The sequence below is a fragment of the Microcaecilia unicolor genome, chromosome 2, assembly GCF_901765095.1.
Source record: "Microcaecilia unicolor chromosome 2, aMicUni1.1, whole genome shotgun sequence".
In the NCBI taxonomy this organism is placed as follows: domain Eukaryota; kingdom Metazoa; phylum Chordata; class Amphibia; order Gymnophiona; family Siphonopidae; genus Microcaecilia; species Microcaecilia unicolor.
This window is the reverse complement of record NC_044032.1, coordinates 102,754,662-102,782,249: the sequence shown is the minus strand read 5'-3', so window position 1 is coordinate 102,782,249 and position 27,588 is coordinate 102,754,662. Positions and strand designations below refer to the sequence as shown.

General features: G+C 43.6%; 1 protein-coding gene across 1 annotated transcript in view; it reads right to left on the bottom strand.

Annotated features, from left to right (window-relative positions):
* NDUFAF2 (NADH:ubiquinone oxidoreductase complex assembly factor 2) overlaps window positions 1-27,588 on the bottom strand; it is a 267,607-nt gene that overhangs the window by 108,058 nt on the left and 131,961 nt on the right. The window contains exon 2 of the mRNA XM_030192281.1: window positions 8,223-8,312. Within this exon, the coding sequence (XP_030048141.1) occupies window positions 8,223-8,312 (90 nt within the window). The remainder of the gene's footprint in view (window positions 1-8,222; window positions 8,313-27,588) is intronic.

Sequence of the window (27,588 nt, the reverse complement as noted above, 5' to 3'; positions counted from 1 at the left end):
GAGCCAGTGTAGTTTTACGCGGAGGGGTCTTGCACTTTCAAATCGCGTTTTTACAAAGATAAGCCTAGCTGCCGTGTTTTGAGTGGTCTGATGTTTCTTTAAGGTTTGTTCTTTACATCCCGCATAGGTCCCATTGCAGTAGTCTGCATGGCTTAGTACCATTGATTGTACCAGGCTTTGAAATGTTTCCCTCTGAAGAATTGCTTCACAGGTTTGAGCTTCCACATTGAGTGGAACACTTTCATTGTCGTGGATGTCACTTGGCTCTCTAGTGTTAAGTAGCGGTCCATAGTAACGCTGAGGATTTTCAGGCTGTCTGAGATGGGGAGGGTGTAATCTGGGGTGTTGATGATTGTGGGGTTGTCCGTGCTGTGTTCGGATGAGAGGATAAGACAGTGTGTTTTTTCTTTTTTGAGTTTTAGTTGAAATGCATTAGCCCAAGAGTCCATGATGTACAAGCTGTCCTTGATTTCATTGGTGATTTCTGTCAGGTTAGATTTGTAAGGTATGTATATTGTGACATCGTCTGCACTGATGAAAGGGTTAAAGCCTTGGTTGGATAGGGACTTGGCTAGTGGGGTCATCATTAGGTTGAAGAGGATCGGTGATAGCGGTGATCAGTCTGCTTTCCACGGTGATGATATGTTTAAGTTTGATTTTACTTGATATGTTCTTGTGGTTAGGAAACCCTTGATCCAGCTAGGTATGTTTCCACCGATCCCGAGCTTATCTAGTAATCTTATTAATATATTATGGTTTACCATGTCAAATGCACTAGATGTGTCGAATTGGAGGAGGAGGATGTTTTTGCCTATTGCTATTTCCTGCTTGAATCTGGCTAGGAGAGTGAGTAGTACTATTTCTGTGCTATGGAGGGGGCAAAAACCTGATTGTGATTCATGTAATATTGAGAATTTGTTTATATAATCTGCAAGTTGTTTGGCTACCATGCTTTCCATCAGTTTGACTATCAACAGGATGGATGCTACTGGACGGTAGTTAGTGATTTCATTTGTTTTTTTCTTGGTGTCTTTTGGTATTGGGGTGAGTAGGATGTTGCCATTTTCCTTAGGGAAGAGACCTTGCTGAAGCATGTAGTTTAGGTGGGATGTGAGGTCTGCTATGAAAGGTCAGGGGCGGATTTCATTAGGTAGTTGAAACAGGTATCTAGTTTGCAGTGAGTGTTGGAGAACCTGCTGATCACTTGCGTAACTGTATCGACGGTAAGGAGGGCGAAGTTTAACCAGGTTCAGTCAGCCGGGTATTCTCCAGTGGTTGGGTCCAACTCATTAAGGAAGTTTTCGATGTCAGTGTTGTCATGGGGTAGCGTGTTGTGTAGGTTTACAATTTTTTCATTGAAATACTAAGCAAGTTCATCTGCAGATGGTATGTCTGTATTTGTTGTAGTGACCAAGTTGGTGTCTAGGAGTTTGTTCACGAGTTGGTATAATTTCTTTGTGTCTTTGTAATCTGTCCCTATTTTAGTTTATAGTATGATCTTTGGTCTGTCTTATTGCGTATTTGTATTTTCTTGTGGCTGTTTCCATGTGTTGAGTGTGTGTTTGGTTTGTTTGTTTTTTTTTCCATGTTTGTTCGAATTTCCTGGATTTTTACTATTTTCAGTTCATCGTTGAACCATTGTATCGAGTTATGCTTTCGTGAGGTTCTTGTTCGTAAGGGTGCTATTTCATCTAGTATGCATTTGCATCTTTTATCCCATTCCATGAGGAAGTATATGGAGTCTGTTTGTGATGTCCATGCATTGTTGTATATCAGTTGCCAGAATGTTTTCGTGTCTACTTGGCCTCTTGTGCTGTACAATGTGTGTTCTTGTATTTGGTGTAGTCCCTTCTTCCGCCAGTGTATGGATAAGTTTAGTTTGTAGTGATAGGTCCAGGGTGTTTCAGTCCAGTTAATATCCGTTATTATTAAGTTCTGGTCTGTTGAAAGTTTGTGTGAGATGAGATCAAGTGTGTGCCCTTTGACGTGGATTGCTTGCATTTGTGGCCATTTGAGATCCCATAAGTGGAGGAATCCTTACATTCCCATGTGTTGATTGAGTTTGGGTCTTCTAAGTGAAGGTTGATGTCTCCTAGTACTAAGAGCTCCTAGTACATTGGAGTCAGTTACACATGTGTTTGAGATGAAGTCCATGAAGTTAGTTTGGCCTTCGTTCCAATTACTTGGAGGTCTGTAAAATAAGGCACAATTCAAATGATCGCATAGGGTTTTGTTGTGGATTCTGATTGAGGCAATTTCAAGTTTTTATTTTTTATTTTAGTTACATTTGTACCCCGCACTTTCCCACTCATGGCAGGCTCAATGCGGCTTACATATACAGGTACTTATTTGTACCAGGGGCAATAGAGGGTTAAGTGACTTGCCCAGAGTCACAAGGAGCTGTGCCTGAAGTGGGAATCGAACTCAGTTCCCCAGGACCAGAGTCCACCACCCTAACCACTAAGCCACTCCTCCACTCAAGTTGAGGTGTCATGGACTCGGCCGTGGTTTCGGTGGTAAAGTGGGATCGATAGATTAGTGCTATGTCTCCGCCTCTCTTTTCCTTTCTGGTCCAGTGTGTGATTTTGTATCCTGGAGGGCACAGGTCTAGGATTATAGGGTCCTTTTGGTCGTGGATCCAGGTTTCAGTGATGAAGAGTAGGTCAAGGTCTTCTGCCATGATCCAGTCTGTTAGTATTGCTGTTTTGTTTACAGTGGATCTGGCGTTGATGTAGCCTACTTGGATTGTTTGGAATGGGTCTTCTGCGTTTGATGTTGTGTGGACTTTTATTAGTTGTAGTTTCTTTGTTGAGGTGGGTTTGTTTGGACCCTTCTTTACATTTTGTGGTGGTTGTCCACATGATGGTGTTCTTCCTTTCTTTAAGTTGTTGCCAGTTTGATGAGATGTGGTGTATCTGATCAATCTTTGATGATTGTAGAGTATGTGTATACTGTTACTTTCTGCGAGAGGGGTGGTTAGTGTTAAGTGGATCAGTGTTAAGGAGTAGATTATTAGGAGTAGTTTGAAGGTATAATAATTTGAAGGTATTCATTTTGGTTTCTATTCACTGTGGCCTACTAATAGACCGTGTTCTGATGACTGGATGCTTGGTAGGACTTTTGTTCTTTGGTGTGGGGTCTGGTGTTCTGGTCTTGTGTGTTATTACAGCTTGCCTTTCAGCTGTTAAAATCAGTACTGGATCAGGTTTCAGTGATAAGTTGATGAGCAGAGGAGATGAGAGGGAGGAGAGTAGCTCTGAGTCAGGGTCCTCCTTTAATCGGTCTCTTAGCAACTAATTGTTTCTCACCCTTCTTGCCTAGCGGATCCTTCAGGGCTCCTATTTCTGGCTTTGGCTGGAGGCAGAGGGGAGGGGGGAACTTCAGAGCACTTTCAAGGTAATTAGCAGGGAGGTGTCGTGCATGCAACACTGAGAACTCAGGTTTGAAGATTCCAAATTCAGAGCTCCTTCAAGGTAATTAGCAGGGAGGTGTTATGCATGCGACACAAAGAACTCAGTTGGAAGATTCCTTCTCACTCTGATATCCTGCTTCAGAGTTTCTGATCAGTTGTGCAATAGTCACTTTAAGCTACTCATCTCTCAATCCTTTTTACGCTTGCTTAAAATGTTAAAATGATCATAGCTTTGCCTATACAGAACCAGTTTCTCCCTCAGACATCTCTGGCTGTCTTTGATTACTGGCAAGTCGGTCCAGAGGGGAGGGGCTGCTCCCAATCAGGGAGAGGCAGGTGAAGGACAATAGGAAGGTACTTGACCCAATTGCTCATTAGAATGTGGTCAGGGAGAGATTCAAAATGGCTGCCGATTAGATCGGACGCTCAGCAGCTCTTGGAGAAGATGCCATAGAGAAGGGGCCGCGTGTCCTCCTCAGCTGCCCCGCCACGGCAAAATCCTCAATTAATACAATCTACCATGACCGCTCACCTCCTAAGAGCCCAGATGCCGAGGACGTCGAGAGCGGACCCGCTGAGTCTATCGGGTGGAGAGGGAAACACTCCGGAGACTTCTGGGTTGGAGCTTTCGCTCAGCCCCGACGCTAGACCACCTCCCACGCAACCCTCGGGAGTGAGCACGTCAACGCCAGTTTTTGCAGGGACGCCACCGACGAGTGAAGCAGTCCAACGGACCGAGGAGGGAAATCATCAAGCGGAGAATGCAAGCCTAGAAGAACAAGGTGCCTCCGGAGGGCTAGAAATAACATCTAGTTACCAGGATTTGATGGAAGCTGGAAGTGAAAATAGAAAGCAACAATCCACAGAAGCTGCAGAGGTACAATTTCCTTTTATTCAAAGACCCACTGAAATTACAATGGAATCTCTTTGGACATTAATTGTGGACCTTGGGAAATCCTTAAGCCCACAAATGAAACAAGTTTCACAGGACATTGTTAATCTTGACCAAAGGGTTCAAGTAGTTGAAACTAGGGCAGAGACTATGGTTACCCGACAAACAGAAATGGAGAAAGATTTGAAAATTGTACAGGTACACCAAGAGACCATGATAAAAGATTTATGTACTCTAAGGAGGCGAACTGAATTTCTGGAGAATGTAACTAGGAATAATAATATCCGCTTTTTAAATTTTCCTAAAAGTATGGGGGTCTTACCAAGAGAAATGCTTAGGAAATATATTATAGAGATTCTAGGTGTTTCTAAAGAAATGGTTCCTCCATTTACACAAACATATTATTTGCCCCCAAAAAACCAAGTATCTCAAACAAATGTCCTAGATATCTCGAGGATTCTAGAATCCTCAGATACTGAATTGGTAAGCCCTGCTACTTTAATTGCCACTGTAGCCTTATCACCGGATAAAAACTGGTTGATGAGGCTTTTCTTCCAAAACAAAGATAAAACATTTCTTGGTTTGAAGGTCCAACTCTTCCCGGATGTCACTAAGGAAACTCAAAAACGCCGTCAGAGATTTTTACTTATGAGACCTGCTGTACTTCAGATAGGGGCAACATTCTTTTTAAAGTACCCCCGCAAATGCCTAATAAAGTATGAATCTAATAAGTATGTATTCTATGACCCTTCTCAGCTATCATCTTTTCTGGTCGCAAAAGGGCAGGGAATAATTAGATCTTAGTACTAGGTTTAGAAAATAAAAAAGGGTATCTTTCATGAGTAACCGATCTAATGTGATTTCCCTTAAATTGTGTTTCCTTTATTCCTATCGTAAATTTTGAATCTCTGTAATGTGGACTTTAATTAACTTGCTGTAGGTACTTGTGTTAAAATAATTAATTTCTTTTTGTTTGAGAATGAACAGCATAGTTATTTCTTGACAAGTATTTATTCTTGTTTAATGATATATGTAAATGAATAAATATACAAATAAAAAAAAATAAAAAAAAGAATGTGGTCAGCGGAGAATGCTATCATTTGAGCACTGGTTTTAAACTTCCACAAAATCCTCTGCCCTTTCACAAACAGCTCTTCCAATTAATGCACTCAAACAGTCCCAAACATTGCTTTTCTTAGCTGAAAGCTCGCTTGTGTGCAGACCAGTCACACCCAGACTGATACAATCAGAGTCACAGAGTCCTTTTCTGTTTGATTGACTCACCGAAATCTGCTCTCCTCACAGCTTAACTTTTCTAGTTTGATCAAATTCAGTGTAGAAGGCTCTTTCAAGGTACGCTTGTCCTCACCCCTGCAGTAGCTATCCAGTTTTTACTTTGGTTTTTGCCGTCAGGCCTCACAAGACTTTTTTTTAATTATTTATTTATTGAATTTTTTTATACTTAAACAGAGAACATCTGTCAAGTGAAATACAGCCAGAATTACAAAAAGAAAGAAGAAACATGATGCTTATAAATCATCATTATCATTCAAAAGGAAATTATTTTAAGCTTCATTAGACCACAATAAATGAGAGCAAAAAAAAAAAGGGGGGTAGGAATTAGAGAAGATTATTGAGGAATTAAACATCACATAATAAGGCACCTTTCTTCCCAGTCTATAAACTAATTTTACTACTTTGATAATTTAGAGTCTAGAAAAGATCTTAGCTGTTCTGGTACATAAAAAATATATTTTATCTGATCTAGCCATATTATACATTTGCAAGGGTACGCTAGCATAAAGGAGCCTCCTATATCCTTAATTTTAGATCTCATATTCAAAAATTCTTTTCTCCTTTGTTGTGTCGCTTTCGTGACATCAGGAAATAACCAAATTTTTTCCCCTCCAAACTGAGAATTTGTAGTTTTAAAGTATAATCTCATAACTGAGTTCATGTCCTGTTCAAAGACAAAGGAAACTACCAAGGTAGCTCTTTCAGTCACATTTTCTAAGGATTGTTCCAAAATTTCTGAAATATTATTCACATCGATATCTTCTTTTCCTGTGTCTTTTCCTTCTCCTTCTGCTCCTTTAGACTTATTTGGAATATAATACATTTTATTAATTGGTGGAATTGCTTCTGAAGGAATTTTTAAATTTTCTAAAAGATATCTCTTGAACAAATCGAGAGGATTAAAACCCAGGAACTTAGGGAAATTGAGTACTCGTAAATTCAATCTTCTATTGTAGTTTTCCATATGTTCTATCTTCCTTCGTAATTCAGAATTATCTTTAACCACTACCGACTTGAACTCTTGCATTTGTAGTACTTCTTTCTGTAAATCCGTAACTTTTGGTGTTAAGTCCTGTTTAACTAGTTCTATTGATTCTTTAAGGCTTTCAATCTTATAGTTTAAAGTTTTTACCTCTTCAGACGAGTTCTGTAAAGTGGAATCCATTTGTACCAGTTTAAGCCAGATCCTGTCTAGCTTCATCTCCGTGGTTCCCTCCAAAGCTTGCGAGGTCTTCAATTCTTTGGGCTTCAGCGTCTCCAATGGCAGAGTCGTTTCCCCAACAGGCTTCCCTCCGAACGCACTTCCGGCAGACGTTTGGGTTGCTTCACGACTCGCCAGGGTCGCTGGACACGGAGGAATTATCGATGTTGGTGGAGGAGAAAGGGATGTTTCGATCTCCAGCAATGTTTCCGCTTCTCCGGATACCACTGCAGCGGGTCCTAATCTCCGTTGTTCCTGGGAGGACACGGAGAAGAAGCGCTCCAGGCCTGTTTGTATCGGGGAAGAAGATGAGGTAGGTTGGGGCACTATCCTCATCGCCCCTTTGCGTTTTGAATGTGGCATTTCAATAATGAAAATCTTCAAAAACAAGCCGAGAGTGTCTTACACTACTCGCGTTCACGGCGCCATCTTGACACGCCCCCAGGAAACTCTGGCAAGACTTTAAATATCTATTGTAAACCAATTATCAAATCTGCTATGACTTCAACTTTCTACACAAGCATATTAAATAATCTATACAGTTCCATAAAAATGGTGCCAGAACTAATAAACCCTCAGCATAGCATGCATCCTCTTAGCGATAGGTGCCAAAAGCTCTTTCCTCAGGTTGCATAGGTCAGACTAGATAAGCAGACAACAAGCAATCTGCTGATACCTGATAAGCAAACCCGCTTATCAGGGGGCGGGGGGGGGGGGGGGGGGGGGGGCAAGAGCATGCCGGTGTGAGCTGCAGGACACACAGAATTCCCTCTTTGTCCCTCAACTCCTATTACTTTGAATTGTCAATAATATTACTACTATAGTGAACCATTGTGAAGGTTGTCACTGAATGGCCATACATCATGTGGAAATAAACTTGGAAACCTGGGTGAATGTGAGATTCAAAGCTTATTATCTTTCTTATTTAAATAATTAACATATACATAAATTTGTTTTTGAGTTGCATGGCAGCAAAAGATTTCTGATGACCACCAACGTAAACAGTCACCCTATTCCTCTGGCACCATAACTCAACAAGAAACCTTGGCATCACAATAAGCCCTCTGTCACCACTACTCTTGCTACAGCTACCAATTACTCGGCATGGTAAATGTAGTCGTTCTGCCCCTACAATCCGACTTGAGAATAATGATCTCTTATTCTGGAAAATGGTAAAAAACCTAGTTGTATATACAGGTATTTGGCCAGTGATAGGACCACTTTAATTCTGCTATGTCTGAGTGAAGTTGATTGGGCTGGAAACATTTGTGTGTAAATAAGCAATGCGTTTTATAATTGGATATATATTAATCAATTTTTTGATGCTTTATTGTGAAATATTATTTTATTTATTTAATGTGACCCACTTTGAGGATGAAGTGAAAGTCAGGCAATCAAACTAAAATAAATAAGAGGTTTACCTTCCCACTCCAAGGGAATGTCTCCTGCTTCATATTCATATTCCTTTTTGTGCACTGGTTCCACTGTTCTTCTTTCACGAATGGTCTGACCTGTGAGAGGAAAAAAAAATATTATGTTTGGTTTTATGTGACAGAATGTTACTCATTTTTATCAAGCAGAATTATATCATGTACAAACACTTTTTACCAGCAAAAACACAAAAAGTCTAATATGATGCAGTGAATCTTGTTATGTAGAATGAATATTTAAACTCTGATGTGCTTTCAACTTAAGGTCACTTATGTTGCCTGTATAGAATGCATAGCTGTCTCTAGTCTTCAGAGTAGAGGAGTAGCCTACTGGTTATAGAAGAAAGGAAGGCAGGCCTCAAATTCCACAGACGCTCCTTGTTATCTTGGGCAAGTCACTTCACCCTCCAGTGTCTCAGGTGCAAACATAGAAGCCCTTTTAATAAAACTTAGTGCGCACTAATGGACATTAGCATGCGCTAAGTGCCATATAGCCTAAGGTGTAAAATAGGACATGCAGCATTTAGGGCACGTTTATGTTCGTTCGAGTATGTTAAAGATTAGTTAAAGGGCCCTTTAGATTGTAAGGGCCTTTTAGAGATAGGAAAATACCTCTTTCTTATTTCCCCTTCCCCATCTCTTAACCCCATCCAGACCCTCATCTTTTTTACCATTCTAACCTTCAATGTTTATTCACTTCTTAGTCCTTCATTTTCCTCTCATCCCTCTTGCCAGCTCCTCATCCACCCTTCCATAGCTTTCTTCCCATCCCAACTTTGGCTCTTTCTTTTCACTATTAGCCTTCCAGATGCTCCCTTAGCCTTTTATCTTCTACTTAGTCCCTCTCCCAGCCTAGTAGTCCTTTGACCCATTCTGCCAGCTCTTCATTGCCTTTTGTGTCGCTCTTCCAGTCCTTCACACTTCTTCTCCTGAAGCAGATACAACATTGTTTAAAAGAATAAATTATTATGGACTTCCGGTTGGGACATGAAGCACTAAGGCAGTCGATTTTTGCTGCTCCTAGTTTCCTTCAACTAACCTACATATAACTGCATCCGTGAACCCCAGTCTCCTCATCACAACTAGGGTATTTGAGAAAATAGCACAGTGAGTTCACACCTGTGTTGAATACCTGAGAATGGTGACCAAATCACTTAAGGACAGGGAGAAGGGCCACACGGCTGATATTAAGATGGTGGACAGACGTGCGCCTCCCTCTCCTACTGCCAGCTCAGAATGGACCATTGAGATCATGGCCAAGGTGTGCACAGCAATGGCGCACACAGTGGAGAAACAGCTTCAACTTATACTTGACAAGCTTGATGGCATGAATCAACCTTTTACCTCAATTTCCGTGGATCTTCAGGCAGTGCAACAGCAAGTAGGAGTGATAGAGGTGAGCGTCCAGGAGGTGCTGTTGGCCAGGCTGCAGATGCTGGACGAACTGGACAATACAGAAAAATCGCTCCCGCCGCAACAATCTCAGGCTGGTGGGTTTGACAGAGACCATCTTGGACTGTGACCTCCGGTCATTTTTAGAACCTGGCTGACGACTTCTCTCGCTATCTCAACTGATGCAGGCTCACTCCGCATAGAGAGAGCCCACCGCCTGGGGCAAAAGAGGGACACAGCTGACCGTCCGCATACAATGATAATCTGGGTTCTTAAGTACCACCACAAATTGGAAATCCTCCAGGCTCTCCATAAATGCAGATCTCTAGAACATAATAAGTGCATATTGTGCTTTCAAGAGTACTCTAATAAAGTGTCCACAGCCCACAGAGCCTTTACTCCTCTCTGTTTACACTTCATGCATCTGCAAATCTGATATAGCCTTCTCTACCCAGCAAGGCTAAAGATCATCTACCAGGGTCATGTACAATATTTTGACAAAGTAGCAAAGGCATCTAAATATGTGGATGGAATAGTGGCATCGAAAGAACCAGCAGGTAATTGACCAAGTTGATATGGTTCGTGCTGCTGTTGCCTTGTTTCCTTTTATGACCTGCAGAGGACACCCAAATTGCTATGACTGTCAGTTTACATTGGCACAGCAGTTTACTTATTGGCTGTTTTTTTGGCATATACTTTTGATGTTCTTGCACCGGGCTCAGCTTGTACATGTACATTGGCTACTGGTCAATTCTTATCTCCACTGGAGGTCTGTGTGAAGTTGCTTCACAGGAGATTCTACACATACTGTAATTGTGGTCTAATGTGGGCCTTATGATGTGCTTTAACTAAGAGACCCATGTTGTTTTGGGGGAAGTCACTCCAGAGACCTTGGTGCCTTAGAGTAGGGATCCCCAGCATGATGGGGGCCTCACCAGCGACACTCATATACTTAACTGCTTTGGAATCATGAAGCGCAATGATCTTTTTACTTTGGACACAGAGCTCTTTACGAAGACACTTTGATTACACTGCAAGATGGTTGGATTTATTGACATCTAATGTCCCGTTAGGCACTGTTTGTTTCTAAAAATTATTTAATTATTATCATGTTTTATATCTTTATATTTTTTATTCTTATCAAACCTATAAATGGCAAGTGACCGACTCACCTGCAAATGCGCAGTACAGACTTCCCTCTCTGTCCCGCCCCCGCGTCAAGATGTGATGACGGGGGGAGGGGGGCGGGACAGAGAGGGAAACTGCGCGGAAGGGGAGGGAGGGAACCGCTGACGTCGCTACCGCTCCCCCCCCCAAGGTAGCCGCTACCGCCCCCCCCCCCCCCCCCCGGAGTCGCCACCACCCCCTTTTCACCCGGCCCGGGCCCTCTCTTCGTTATTCAACTTACAGCAGCGCCGAAACAGCAGCAAGCAGCTCAGCTTCAGCTCCCGTCGGCCTTCCTTCCCTGACTGTGCCCCGCCTTCGCCGACGTGACGTCACACGAGGGCGAGGCACAGGCAGTGAAGGAAGGCCAACGGGAGCTGCTGCTTGCTGCTGTTTTGGCGCTGCTGTAAGTTGAATAACGAAGAGAGGGCCCGGGCCGGGTGAAGTGGGGGCGGGGGCAACTCCGGGGTGGGGGCGGTAGCGGCTACCTTGGGGGGGGAGGGGACATGGGAGGTCTCAGAAGGAGGGGGGGCCTTGGAACTGGGAGGGCTGGACTGAAGGGGGCCTTCCAGCTGGCTGGGAAGAAGGCACGGGGGGGGGGGGCAGGGGGCCTTGGAACTGGGAGGGAGGGCAGGGGGGCCCTTACAGTTGTGAGGGAATGGGGCCCCTTACAGTTGTGAGGGAGAGCAGGGGGCCTTGGAACTGGGAGGGAGGGAAGGGGGCCTTGGGAGCTGGGGGGGAGGGCCTGGGGCCTTGGAACTGGGAGGGAGGGAGGGCGGGCAGGGGGCCTTGCAGCTGGGAAGGGGGGAGGACTGGAGCCTTGGAGCTGGGAGGGAGGGACAGAGGGGGCCTTGGAGCTAGCAGGGAAGGAGGATGGCAGGGGGCCTTGCAGCTGCAACGGGAGGGGGGCCTTGGGAAAAAAAAAACATTCCAATACACGCCCATTTTAACGGGCTTAACGGCTAGTCTTTTATAGATAGACAGATAGAATTAAAATTATTATAATTATTCTCTTCTCTGTGACTTGATTTGCTTGTTGTGCTGATTGGGGAGATTGATGTAGGTTTTAGTTCTCTGTTTTATATAATTTGATTCAAGGGACACAGACTCTCAAAGGAAGATGCATCTACAGGTGCCTTTAGTAGGTATGGAGGGGGGTTGGGATAAGGTGGGGTTACTAGGCTACTACAGGCTGGGTAAAGGAATGGGTCCTTTGAGAGGGGTGGGGTAGGTATCTTATAAGAGGTGGGGATCCTGGTTTGCCTGAGAGTGCATGAATGTTTGATGCCTGTTCAAATACATTATCCAGGGTGGGGGGCAGTGGCTGGGATGCCCCTCTGGTCCCACATTCAATGTTTTCTTGTTACAATTTCATAGTGGAGGAGTGACCTAGTGGTTAGAGCACCAGTCTTGCAATCCATAGGTGGCCGGTTCAAATCCCACTGCTGCTCCTTGTGATCTTGGGCAAGTCACTTAACCCTCCATTGCCTCAGGTACAAACTTAGATTGTGAGCCCTCCTGGGACAGAAAAATATCCAGAGTAAGTGAATGTAACTCACCTGAAAAAGGTGTGAGCAAAATCTAAATAATTAAATTTATATATTTTGGGTAATAAATTCTTTTAAATTCATTATGTGGAATGTGGGCGGTATCCATTCCCTGATCAAGAGACTAAAGATCCTACAAGCCTTGAGTAATAAACAGGTGTCCATTGCTTTCTTACAGAAGACAAACCTTACTGAATCTGAACATGCTAAGTTAGGAAGTGGTTGGTGGGTAACTACTTTGAATCACCAACCGTGGGGTAAAAGGTGGATTTGATTATTTAAATAAGGAAAGGCATCCATTTGGTGACTAAGTGGTTCAGGATCCCTCTGGTAGATTTGTGCTTGCCTCTGTGACTCTGGATGGCCATTCATTTGTGCTTTGCAATTGCTACACTCCCAATGTTTTTGACAAACTTTTCATCTAGACTAGACCATAACTCAATCTCTTCACAGCTTTAGGGATGTCCCTGTGTTGTGGTGGGGTATTTGAATGAGGTCTCAGACCCAGCCTTGGACAGGTCTTTTCCAACTGGTAGAGACTTGTCTAGAACTCAACAGGGGGTGAACATGATGTGCTCTTCTCTGGACATAAGAACATAGCCATAATGGGTCAGACCTATGGTCAATTTAGCCCAGTATCATGTTTCCAACAGTGGCCAAGCCAGGTCACAAGTACCTGGCAGAAACCAAAATCGTGGCAACATTCCATGCTACAAATCCCAGGGCAAGAAGTTGCTTCCCCATGTTTGTTTCAATAGCAGACTATGGACTTTTCCTCCAGGAACTTGTCCAACCCTTTTTTAAACCCAGATACGATAACCACTGTTACCACATCCTCCGGCAAAGAGTTCCACAGCTTAACTATTTGTAGTGAAAAAATATTTCCTCCTATTTGTTTTAAAAGTATTTCCATGTAACTTCTGTGAGTGTACCCTAGTCTTTGTACTTTTGGAACAAGTAAAAAAAGAACTGATTTACTTCTACTCGTTCTACACCACTCAGGATTTGGTAGACCTCAATCATATCTCCCCTCAGCCATCCCTTTTCCAAGCTGAAGAGCCCTAACCTCTTTAGCCTTTCCTCATACGAGAGTAGCTCCATCCCCTTTATCATTTTGGTCACTCATAGTAACATAGTAGATGACGGCAGAAAAAGACCTGCACGGTCCATCCAGTCTGCCCAACAAAACAACTCATGTGTGCTACTTTTGTGTATACCCTACTTTGATTTGTACCTGTGCTCTTTAGGGCACAGATCGTATAAGTCTGCCCAGCACTAGCCCCGCCTTCCAACCACCGGCTCTGGCACAGACCGTATAAGTCTGCCCAGCACTATCCCCGCCTCCCACCACTGGCCCTGGCACAGACCGTATAAGTCTGCCCAGCGCTATCCCTGCCTCTCAACCTCCAGGCCCGCCTCCCACCACTGGCTCAGACCGTATAAGTCTGCCCCGCACTATCCCCGCCTCCCAACCTCCAGCCCCGCCTCCCACTACCGGCTCTGCTATCCAATCTCGGTTAAGCTCCTGAGGATCCTTTCCTTCCTCGTCTTTGAACCTTTTCTAAATTACCCTAAATGGTGGATGTATGGAGAATTATACACCTGACTAAGAGGGATTATATCCACCTATCTCATGCACATTCCACCATGTCCAGGAATGATTATTGGTTGCTTTCCAGGGATCTGCTCTTATCAGTGGTTGAAGTGACCATAGGTCCACTTATGATATCAGTCATGCTTGAGTAGAGATGAAATTAAGCTACGATTCTCAGCACTGTGGTACCCCACACTTATACAAAGATAGTCAATTTTTGGTTTCCCTGTGGAAATGTTTTGTTGATAACGATGGCAAACACTTGACCGATCCGATCCTGTACTGGAAGACAGCCATATTATGCAGAGAAATAATGTCTTATACTAGTCTTTGAGAGATCCTCCATCTGAAGAAATCGGTAACTCATTTACATCAGCAATAAGAAAGATTGTGAAAAATTACAAGAGGAACTTACGAGACTGTGAGACTGGGCGTCTAAATGGCTGATGACGTTTAATGTGAGCAAGTGCAAAGTGATGCATGTGGGAAAGAGGAACCCAAATTATAGCTACGTCATGCAAGGTTCCAGGTTAGGAGTCACAGACCAAGAAAGGGATCTGTCAGTTTCTCAGGTTCAGAGCCCGCAGGGCCGGGCTCTGGAGCAAACATGAGCCCTTGGGCTGCTGCCGAGGAGCGACAGCAGCAGGCAAAACCCACCAACCAACACTAGGCAAGCACACCAGCACCGGCAGGGACTGCAGGCACCGCCCAGCGAGCCGGAACACATAGACTGGAATCCCCCGGACTGGAGGTCACAGGACCGGAACACTGGACGGGAACACACCGGACTGGAACAGTGGACGGAAACACACCAGACTGGAGCACACCGGACTGGTCCGTACAGCTTCACCTGCACTTAGCCACTGCCCCCCAAGGGTTGAGCCCTTGGGTTCGAGTGGCCGGCAGGACTTACCGGAACCCGGATGACACAGGGACCAGGACTAGAACAAGCTTGAACTGAAGTGCTCCTAAGTACAGAACTAACAGACGTGCTCCTAACAGAAAACTAACAGACCTAAGCCCTAACCTACCAGGGGAGCTCCTAAGCCCTGCACAACAAAGGGACTTCCTAAGCCCTAAACTAACAGAGCAGGGAACCTAAACACAAAGCTAACACAGGTGCTACTAAGCACCAAGCTACCAGCAGTGCTCTACAACTCTAAACTAACTAAGGTGCCCCCACGCACCAAACAACCAGAAGAGTTCCTAGCACTAAAAGGGAAGACAGGGGAGCCACAAGGAAAAAAACAGGGGAGCTAAACATGTAAGCCAAAAGTGCTTCCAAAGCACCAAACGCAAACAGCAAAGACAGCAATGCTCCCAACAGCACAAACACCAGAAGTACTTCTAACAGCAAAATCTGCAGTGTTCCTAACACCACCAAACCCTGAAATACTTCTATCAGCAACAGAGCTTCCAAAGCCCTACGCACAGCAGTGCTTCCCAAGCACCAAACACCAACAGCAAAGACTGCAATGCTCCTAACAGTACAAACGTCAGAAGTACTTCTAACAGCAAACTCTGCAGTGTTCCTAACAACACCAAACCCTGAAGTACTACTATCAGCAACAGAGCTTCCAAAGCCCTACACACAGCACTGCTTCCAAAGCACCAAGAGGGAAAAGCAGGGGAACCACAAGGGAAAAGCAGAAAAGCTAAACACACAGTCACAAGTGCACACTGCACTAACACTAACCTGGACCTTTAGCAAAAGCAAGCAGGGAAACTAGACACAAAGTCAGAAGTGCACACTGCACCACCCTACCTAAAGCAAACGTTGCAAAGGCCCTGAAGGGAAGAACACCACTTCCTTATCAAGGCCCTCCCAGATGATGTCACACTCCCTAGAGCCAGGCAGACAGCATACTGAAACCCCAAGAGGCCCAACCCACACCAATGCAGCACTGTGAAGCTCTTGAAGCCAGTACACCCAGAGAGAGGTAGAGCCAACTCAGTCCACACACACAGCTGCAGTATAGTGAAACAATTAACCCCATGCTGGCAGCAGCCAGCACAGAGAGAGAGAGCGAGAGAGCGAGAGAGCTCAGAAAGGACAGACAGAAGGAACGGAAGCCAGCTAAGAAGCTGACCACCAGGAAAAAGGTAAGTTTGAGAGGGGTTCTGACCATGATCATAACAGGATCTAGGTGTAGTCGTTGATGATATGTTGAAACCTTCTGCTCAGTGTGCTGCTGCGGCTAAGAAAGTAAATAGAATGTTAGGTATTATTAGGAAAGGAAAACAAAAATGAGGATGTTATAATGCCTTTGTATTGCTCCATGGTGCAACCGCACCTCGGATATTGTGTTCAATTCTGGTCGCCGTATCTAAAAAAAAAAGATATAGTGGAATTAGAAAAGGTGCAGAGAAGGGCGACGAAAATGATAAAGGGGATGGGATGACTTCCCTATGAGGAAAGGCTGGAGCGGCTAGGGCTCTTCAGTTTGGAGAAAAGGTGGCTGAGGGGAGATATTATAGAGTTCTATAAAATAATGAGTGGAGTTGAACGTGTAGATGTGAAGCGTCTGTTCACACTTTCCAAAAATACTAGGCCTAGGGGGCATGCAATAAAGCTACAATGTAGTAAATTTAAAACAAATCGGAGAAAGGTTTTCTTCACTCAACGAGTAATTAAACTCTGGAATTCCTTGCCAGAGAATGTGGTAAAGGCGGTTAGCTTAGCAGAGTTTAAAAAAGGTTTGGACGGCTTCCTAAAGGAATAGTCCACAGACCGTTATTAAATGGACTTGGGGAAAATCCACTATTTCTGGGATAAGCAGTACAAAATGTTTTGTATTTTTTTGGGATCTTGCCAGGTATTTGTGATCTGGATTGGCCACTGTTGGAAACAGGATGATGGCCTTGATGGACCTTTGGTCTTTCCCAGTATGGCAATACTTATGTACTTAAGCCACGATGTGGGTATTACTACTACTACTACTACTACTATTAAACATTTCTATAGTGCTACTAGACTTACGCAGCGCTGTACAAATTAACATGAAAAGACAGACCCTGCTCAACAGAGCTTACAATCTAAATTGGACAGACGAACAGACAGCTAGGGGTGGGGAAATTGGAGTGGTAGGGGTGATAAGTGAGGGTGTTGAGTAAGAGAGTCATGGTTAGGAGTCGAAAGCAGTAGCAAAGAGGTGGGCTTTAAGTCTAGACTTGAAGACAGCCAGAGACTGAGCCTGATGTACTGGCTCAAGGAGTCTATTCCTGAGTATTAAGTATTAATACCCTGAGTATTAAGGGTATTAAGTCTCAGCTATTGAAAGCAGAGCAAGCTCTGAACCAATTTCTACATCTATTAGTTTCTATAAATATAGGCTGTATAACTGTGTAAATAAGAGTGGTAATCTCTTAGCGAAGCTGATTAAAACACAGCATGGGACCTAGCAAAATTGAGAGTTCCCCAGGTGAGGCTGTGCCACAAGGATAGTGAAATTAACGAATCATTGGCAACTTTTTTTCGTATCTTGCTAATTAAAAAATATCTCAACCAAATATGCAATAACTATACTATATTCTCACAACTATAAATCATCTTCAAACATTTATGTATTTCAAAATATTTAAAATCATATACCCTTACATCATTATTGTGCGGTCTATATAAATATTCCCATTTATAAAATTTGCACTAAACACACAACCCAATAAGCAGCATGTGACCCTGACACCCTCCTATTCAGAAATATAACCAGCTCTCATCATACAGTCATGTCCATTGAATCACATCGCAAATATCGCTGCATGGCAGCTCAGAGCGAGTTTGTTTCTGCCCGTTTGCTAAAACAGTGTTGTAAGATGTCCAACCTCTAATGAGGAGAGAGTAATCCACCTAAGTGGATGAACACTAACTCCCACGTAAAAATAACAGCACAGAAAGAGAGTGGGAAATGGACCAATGACTCCAGGAGAACGGGAGATAAGATTTCAAAGAGTCATTGAATAAAGTGGTTCTTTGAAATCTTATCTCCCGTTCTCCTGGAGTCATTGGTCCATTTCCCACTCTCTTTCTGTGCTGCAACCTCTAATGATGCATAGTGGAGCGAAACACGGAAACCGTGTTGAGTTCGGTATTCATGTGAAACGGGCTCTAACAATTTTGTGATGTGCATTTCAGTTGTAAGATCAACAGTGTGACTTTGGACCACACCTGGAACCTTGGAAGTATTTTGATGTGTTTAATTGATCCATTCAACTCACGCAGAGGTGGATTTTTTGGCTGGATAACAGATTGTTATGCCAATGGTGGAACAGTATGTAGACAGTTGATGTCACAGTCTTGATATTTACGATGTGATTCAATGGACATCACTGTATGATGAGAGCTGGCTATATTTCTGAGTAGGAGGGTGTCAGGGTCACATGCTGTTTATTGGGTTGTGTGTTTAGTGCAAATTTGTAAATGGGAATATGTATATAGACAGTGCTATAATGATGTAATGGTGGGAATGAGATTTTAAATATTTTGCAATACATAATAAATGTTTGAAGATGATTTATAGTTGTGAGAATATAGTATAGTTATTGTAAGTTACAACTATATTGGAATTTTGGTACCCCTATATTTTGTGTGAATCAAATATGCAAGAAATAATTAAACTGGTTAAATAAATGATGAATTTAAATAAAATGAGGAAAAAGACCTCAGACACTCAATGATGCCATATAAACACTTGCAATCTATATAACGTTGCTTAGATCAAGTATATTTTTCACCGGTCTTGAAAAACCTCCTGTAGGTTAGAACTTATTTTAATCTTTGTAATTTTATTATTCATTGCTTTCATTACTTCATTCTCATTAATTTCATCAATGGAAATAATATTCAACACTTAACTGGCATATCCGTTGCTTCTCCACTCAACAGATTGCTGCTGTTTCGCAAAGCTTTTTTCAAGAATGGTATTTACTGCATTGCCAGTTCATTAAGTCCTATTGTATCCTACTGACTGCTGAAAATTCCAAAGCCAGCTCCAAGTCTCGCCTGGTTATTATGAGACTTTGGAGCTGACTTTGGAATTTTCAGACATTTTGTCTGGCAACCTGCCATACTTGTGACTGCAACATTGTAGACTCCTGAGGAAGGCTATGTGCCGAAACACAGCCTGGGTAGGGTCAGAACTGTTTACTCATTTGGTGGGTCAAGACTATATATTTCTGTGGTATTCTGCTCAAGAATAAAGTATTTTGAGAAGCCTTGCACCTTTGGACTGTCATCCTTGGAACATCACCCTTCCACTCTTTTTATTCTTCTATAAAATCAGGACCACAATATATACAATTTGAAAACAGCAATATTACATAGCTACCTTCCAAGAGCCATTAAACCTTTCAGCAAAAGGAAACATGGCAGCACAAATAGAGTAAGACCAGTATATAAGCAAATAAAAGCTAAAATAAATTGGTGTCAGCTTATCAGAACACAGGAATGCACTTCAATTATTCACTCACATTACAGAACACATTAATTACAACTAGAAAGGGTAAAATTAGCACCAGCCAATTGGTAATCTGAGACCGTGTGTAATAACTGACAGCAGAAGCCTACTGAATTTTGCTTCTGATCTGACAATTAAAAAAAAAAACAACTAAAAATAAACGCATTTAAATGGCATCTATTTTTAAATTTCATTTTCTGTGGTCTTGGAAATGTGATTATGATTTTTTTTTTAATTATTTTTGTCTTCTCTTTTGTTCTGGACATTATCTCACACAGCAAACAGCCTAGGGCACACTACTGTTTAAGTAACCATAACCATGGAAAATAATATTGTAGAACGTACATTCATTTATCCATATACAAAAATGGCTTATTTGTCTTCATTAGGTTTCCTTATTCAATTTAATCCAGCAGATTCCTCCTCTTTCAGGCTTCCAGCTCAGTTGCAAACTGCCTCTTCTTAAGGGTAAGGTGCCCATGTGTCTTCCTCTGTAATCACACTGAGTTTTTCCTCATTTTAAACCTTCCCCACCATCCAAGGGACAGCTCCATTATCTGCAGCAAAATCTCCCATCCTCAGTGGTGCTGAAGAGGGAATTTTGTCTTCACAGTATCCTCAGTCCTGGATGATTCGAGACCCAAACTGGGTTTGGGAACTGAACCAGATCTTCTGCATGGCAGTACAGACTACTGTCACTGACCCCTCCAGATGACGCTCTAAATATATTTTTATAATCTATTTCAAAACTGTTGTGTTTCTTTAAACCGGAGATGGGCAAATGCCCATGAAGCCTCTCTCTCAGCTCTTGGAGGCACCATATGTCCTGGATCATGGGAGGTCAATGTGCTGCATGTCTCTTTCAGCCCCCCTTGCCCACCACCAGGTTTATAAAGGAATTGAAAGCCCACTGCTGCTGTAGTCCAACAAGTGAATACGGTATTGTCAGGCAAGCAATGCACAGTGGCAGCCAAACCACAGAGCAGGAAATGAGCCAGGACCAAGGATACTTCAACTGTTTCTTTCTTGGAGAGCACAGCAGCCATACAGAGCTGAGCTTACTACTACTACTTAACATTTCTATAGCGCTACTAGGGTTACGCAGCGCTGTACAGTTTAACAAAGAAGGACAGTCCCTGCTCAAAGGAGCTAGCTTAGAAGTACTTACTAATGAATCTCAAAAATAAACCAGTATCTTCCTATATTAGTGCCAGACACTAGTTGTGTGTTCCTTATTCTTCTGGAAATCTTATACCGAGTGCACTAACTACCCAAAAATAACATGAGAAAAGAGTTTCCTAACTATACTCTCTCTTCTTTTCAACAGAGAATTTCTTTCAAAGACCAGTCACACCAGAATGACAATAGAAGCAGATGCCACACTGTTAGAATGATCGAAAACACTTTTCACTCACACAGCTTACAAAATTTAAGAAAAAAAATATTTTCCTCTTAATAAGGAGCTTCAACTTTTCTGTTTTCCCCAAACTAGTATATAGGTAAATGAGACTTTAGAACAGAATACTCAGATGTTAGTACTTAATATCTTATTCTTATTTCTATATTGTTCTGCAAAGCCTCTTTTCTGTTTCTTTTCCTTAAAATTACCAATTATACTACAACCATCCAAACTCCACTGGTATTAAAGTCCTTATTATTTTTTTTTTAGATAAAACTAGGTAGGTTATCAAAGCCTTATTGATATCAGCTTTCCCAATATAGTTAAATGAGGGAAGTACTACTTTCAATGCTTCAGTATTAGCTATATCATATATGAAATTATCCACACAGTTCTGTAACTAATAATTAGCCGCTCAACCACAGCTATTTCTATCTCACATAACAGCTTTTTCTTTTCAGTCACAAATTTTTTTCTCCTAACCTAAGCTATGATTTCTAAACATTTAGCACAATAAATTCATTTTCCAGTCAGTTTTATCACTTTTCTACACAGTCCATCAGTTCTACAGCAAACCATCCTTTAAAACTCTTGCTTTCCTTAATACAAGCAGCACAGGTCTCCACTTTTAAAAGCAGAGATTTAGAAGCTGTTCTTTCAGAGCCTAAATCTAAAATAAACAAACAATCTTCTTGACAAAGATATATACATATATTTTAAATGTTCTACTTAAGGGAACATTTTCAGTCACACTTTTTTCTCAAGCAGTTGAACTTTCCTCAACTCAACATGGCAAGCTAAGGGGCCCTTTTACTAAGACATGCCCAAAAGTGGCCTTCGCTGGTGTAGGCGTGTGTTTTGGACGCACGCTGGTCCATTTCCTGAGTGTGCCTGGAAAAAAGGGATTTTTTTTATTGTGTCGGAAAATGGATGTATGGCAAAATGAAAACCAGCACATGTCCATTTTTGGCCTGCGACTACCATCACCCACTGACTTAGCAGTAAGGTCTCACGCGCTAACTGGGTGGTAAATGTCCAGCGCACGCCAAATGCCGATTACTGCCGGGTAAGTGTTCCGCGGTAGAAAATAGAAAATATTTTCCACTGCGTGTTTTGGGCATGCACCAAAAATGGAATTACCACCTGGGGAATAAAGTAGCCGGGCAGCAGTGCCAATTTGACGTGCGTTGGATACACATAGGCGCCTTAGTGAAACGGCCCCTAAGGTTCTCAAAAACCCACAGCAGAGGTGGACTGACCCAGTTCAGGCAACTGTGCAGTGCTTGAGGGCCAAGAGCAGTAGGGAGCTCATGGACTCTCCCTAAACAAGATCCCAGCATCTGTAAATCTGTCTCCTGTTTGCCACAGGGGATCCAATTTAAAAGGCTTAGCCTCCTCAGCCCCAAACATTAACTCCCCAACCTTCTTCCAGCTGCTACCTCTTCAGCTACTGTTGCTTCTCGAGACCAGCAGCAACAAACCAAAAGAAAACAGTCATACGGCCGCAGCCTGTATGGAGCTGCTGTCAGCTATTCCGGTCCTGCCTCCTCTAATGTTGACTTCCTGTTTTGGAGGGGCAGGGGCAGGAACAGGAACTGCAGAGCAGGCAGAGGTAAAAATAAAGGAAGAAATCCCATGACTTTTCTGCAAAGAGATTAGATTGAGAACATGAGACAGTACGAGGCAATCTAGCCCATTATATGGGTTGAAGCCAGTAGGCGGAGCTTGCTGGCAGTAGGTGGAGTCACAAGTACAGCCAAACCAATAGCAAACGCTATTGAAAGCAATAGTAAAAGATTATCCTCCTATATGATAATTTGCACCTCCAATGTTCCATGTCTGGTTGCCTGGGTTCGTAACATCTCCGGACGTCAGTCAGCCTCCAGCGTTCCATTCCCCCTCACTGTCCCACCCTCACGTCAAGACGTAATGACATCAGAGGGCGGAACAGTGAGAGGGAAGGGAACGCTGGAGGTGAGCTGACGCCAGAAGGGATGTTACGAACGGAACGGAAGCCAGCGCCAGCCAGCCAGAGAATGTTCAGGTATAAATCGAAGGGAGGAGAAAATTGCAGGACATCGAGGAGAGGGAAGGGGAGTGGAGAGGAGAATTGATGGACATGGATGGGAGGACAGGGAAGAGGAGAATCACTGGACATGGAGGGGAGGGAAGAATCGCTGGACATGGAGGGAAGGACAGGGGAGAGAGAAAAAAAAAAAGCTTACATGACAGCCTTCCTAGGGCCCGTTTCATTGTTCAGGAAATGGGCATGGTTCCACTAGTATATAATAATTTGCACCATGAACGTTCCATGAAGCTGCCTGGGTCCATTCCTCCAATCTGATTGGCTGTGCCTGGGACTGAAGCCTCGGATGACGTCATCCAGAGAGCCCAAGCAACAGCAGTGTGGGCCCACGCAGGTTCATCGAACGTACAGGGAAAATAAAAGCAAAGAAAATGAAAGGGCAAAAACCAGAGGACGACTCCCTGGCTCACGAGCCGCTCTCTCCTGTGCTGCCTCGAACCCTTCACGCGCCAATGGCCATCGCCACTGCTACTGCCCCGCGCTTCCTACAGCATGCAGCCCAGGGTCCCCGGCTCGGCGCCCACGTCTCCCTCTAGGCAGCGCGATACAGCATGCCAACGCCAGCCCGCCCACACAGGAGTGCGAGACAAACAAACCCAAATAAACCGCCAGATGGTCCGCCCAACCGCTGCAAGTCAAAAGCGGCAGCTGCCAAAAAAACCCCAAAGCTGTCAAACCGCCCAGCACTGCGAGTCCACCTGCAGCACGCCCCGCGAAACAAGAAACCGCCAGCCAGCCAGCCAGCCTGCTGCCACTAAAAAACGGCAACCACACAAAAAAGATTCACAACTGCAAACCAGGTAACAGGAAACGCGATCTTCAGCCCAGTGGCGTAGCCAAGGGTGGGCCCGGAGGGCCCAGGCCCACCCACTTTGGGCTCAGGTCCACCCAGTAGCAGCACACCTATGAAGTGTCTGACAGGGATCCCCAAGCCCCACCAGCCGAAAATTCCCAACTGTCCTTCCTGCATACCAGCCTTCCCTCTAATGTATTCCCGCCTATGCGGAAACAGGAAGCTGCATCAGAAGGAAGGCTGTGGGGCCAACATGAGCAGTGTGGATTAGTTGCTGCTCACTGCCAGTGAAAATCTGCTATTTAAAAGGTATGGGGGGAGGGTGATGTTTGAGAGACCATATGGCATGCAGGTGAGAGAGGAAGAGACCAAATCACTTGTGGGGCAGGGCGGAGTTCTTCTGCCCACCCATCTTGGGCCCAGGCCCACCCAAAATTGGGTGTCTGGCTACGCCCCTGCTTCAGCCCCACAAAAGATTCAACAAACCCATCACTCCAACCTCCCCCCCCCCCCCCGTCATTCTGACAGAGAAAAAAAAAGTAACACCCTGACTAGGTCTAGAATTTTTCCTTCTCTTGTTGGCTCCTGTACCAGCTGCTCCATAAAGCAGTCCTTGATTTCGTCAAGGAATTTTACCTCCCTAACATGCCATGATTTTACAGTGCTTCTTCCTTACCCCATATGTCCTGCAGTTGTGTCACTTTAATATTATTGTTTATATATAATGCAACACCTCCACCCTTTTTCCTACCCTGTCCTTCCTGAATAGATTATAGCAAGATATAACTATATCCTAGTCATGATTCTCCGTGAACCACTTCTTCGTGACCGCCACTAAATCCAAGTCAGCTTCTGTCATTGCAGCCTCTAGATCTAGAATTTTGTTTCCCATACTACGGACATTGGTATATAAGGTTCTCCAAATGTTACTTTTTTTTCCGCCTTCTGTAAGGATATTTAATGTTTTACCTTTCTGATGGTTATTAATGACTTTGTGAGGTCGTATTTTGCAGAATTTCCAACCAAATACAGTAGCTTAAACTGAACATAGTGCATTACTGGAAACCAGTGTACATGGAATAGGGTAATATTTTACAGTCCATGATAAGTCTTACCACCATATTCTGGGCTAATTAACCGTAGGGGCTTAAAGAACATTGCTGACAGCCCCATAAAGATGGAATTACAGTATCCAGGCCGAAAAACATATTGACCTGAAACAATAATATCACATCCAAATTAGCAGCTGATTTCTGTAAATTTTATTTTTCACTTTTACTGCTTTAAACACCTGCAAGGTTCGTCAAGTCAGTTCAGGCACATTCCTTATCATCCTGCAGAAGATTCTTTTCATGGGTAAAGGTTAAGAAAAATTCTTTGAAAAACAGATGCCCCCCCCCACCCCCCCACTCTGAGTTTGATGGAAACCATGCTCCTGATCATTGTTAACACAACGGGCATGCAAACTAAAGTATCAGCCTTTTTGGGTTCTAAATGATTTACTGAAAGTAGAAGTGAGGAGGAATACTTTTTTTTAGAAGTATTTTACTGCATGATTTTTTTTTTGTTACATTTGTACCCCGCACTTTCCCACTCATGGCAGACTCAATGCGGCTTACATGGGGCAATGGAGGGTTAAGTGACTTGCCCAGAGTCACAAGGAGCTGCCTGTGCCTAAAGTGGGAATCGAACTCAGTTCCTCAGGACCAAAGTCCACCACCCTAACCACTAGGCCACTCCTCCACTCCTGTGCCTGGTATTTTACTGCATGATTGTTATGAAGCAGGAAAGAATACACACTGCTTCAAATGAAGGCGCGGATGAAATAGCTGACAAATACAGTGGGTCATGCTGCTTTAATAATTTATTATTATAACAAATTGAATGTTTGCTCTCACAAGTAAATCTAGTACAGTATGTTATAGCAGCCAAGCTCTGCAATATGTACTGGCTTCAGAGTCTGTTGCAAAGATGTGCATTGTAATATATCTACATAAGTACATAAGTATTGCCATACTGGGAAAGACCAAAGGTCCATCAAGCCCAGCATCCTGTTTCCAACAGTGGCCAATCCAGATCACAAATACCTGGTAAGATCCCAAAAATCTGAAGGGTAGCAGTGAAAGAGATTAAGTAGAGGAGCATCCAAGGAGTTAGAGCAGTGGGCCGAGAACCAGAGAAGCCAGGGTTCAAATCTCACTAATGCTCTTTGTGATCTTGGGTAAGACACTTCACCCTGATGCTGAGCACCAGTTTTATAATGGCATCTGTATATCAAAATGCTGTTATGGAATACTGGTGTAAGCGGACATCGGTACACCTACATTTAGGTGTGCCAACTTACACCAGGTCTATGGCAAGGATACACAGGCATGCCTAAACGTGGTACTTATGCACATAATTTACAGTATTGTGTAAGTTGTTGCATGTGACTATTACATACACCTATGGCCCCATCCACGCTCCTCCCCTTTGAATGCCCCTCTTGCATTTATAGACAAAGCAAGTGGGCACCGACATTATAGAACAGCACTGACCATGAAACTACGATTTACACCCGCAAGTAGACACTTATACGACAGTATTCTATAAATATAGGCATGCTAACGGTACCTAAATTTAGGTGACTAGTTATAGAATGATGGGGTAGGTCCTCTGGGGACAGGGAAATACCTAATGTATCTGAATGTAACTCTCGAGCTAATACTGCATAAGAACATAAGAATAGCCATACTGGGTCAGATCAATGGTCCATTCAACCCAGTATCCTGTTTCCAACAGTGGCCAATCCAGGCCACAAGTACCAGGTAGAAACCCAAACAGTTGCAACATTCCATGCTAGCAATCCCAGGGCAAGAAGTGGCTTCCCTACGTCTGTCTCAATAACAGACTATGGATTTTTCCCATGAGCTAGGTCTTGTCCAGTTTGCACAGTATGGTCAGAGAGCAGGTGTTATATGTAGAGATCCACACCACACAGACATTATAAGGGAGTGTGGTTTGGATAGGACTAAAATCTACATAGATAGTCCTCATTTTACTAAGTGAATATATGTGTACAGTGAAAAATTCACTATGGCATTTTATACCAACTCAATGGCATGCATATGTTTTAAAAATATACATGCTGAAAAAAAAATGAATGGCGTGAATCTTCATTTCAACCAGTGCTTTACACGAGGGATTAATGGAGTCACTCTTTTTAATGTCACTATGGGGTGGAAAGTGCAACTCCCCCAAAAATGACTCGTCACCTGTTTGCTACCCCAGTTAGTTTTGGGGGGGGGGGGCAGGAGGGGAGGAGAAGCAGCAGAACTAAGTTCCCTGTCTGGCATCTTCCAACCACAGGAGGTCCAGCATATCACCCTAGTAGGTCTGGGTTATTTCCCTCTTCCTCCTTCCCCCTTCCCGCATGCAGTCTTGCATCTCTCTCCTTTCCCTCCTCCCCACTGGTCCTCCAAACGTCCTGTAGGTCAGCCACCAGCATTAACAATCAAGGTATCCTGCAAAAGCAGGACATAGCAAAGGGAAGGCTTATGGGGTTGGCTGGATGCCAGCTGACCTGTGGGAAAGTTGGAGGACCACTAGAAGGGGGAGAGGGAGGAGGGAGGAAGATGCTGGACTGTGGGGTAGGGGCAGGAAAGAAAGAGGGAGAGATGCTGGTCCTGGGATGTGGGGTTCCATGAGAAAGGAAAGAGGGAGATGAAGCTGGACATGGGGAGGGATAGGGACACAGACACGTGATACTGGACAGAACAGATAAGGACATAGAGATAATATTGGTGGACATGGAGAGAGAAGAAAAGTCAAATGGAGAGGAGGCATTAGGAAGAGCAGATGATCAATAGGTCTTGGGGAGGAGGGAAGGAATGTGCAAAAGACAACTTAGTCTTGTTGATTGAGTGAAAGAGTGTTGGGGCAGAGCACAG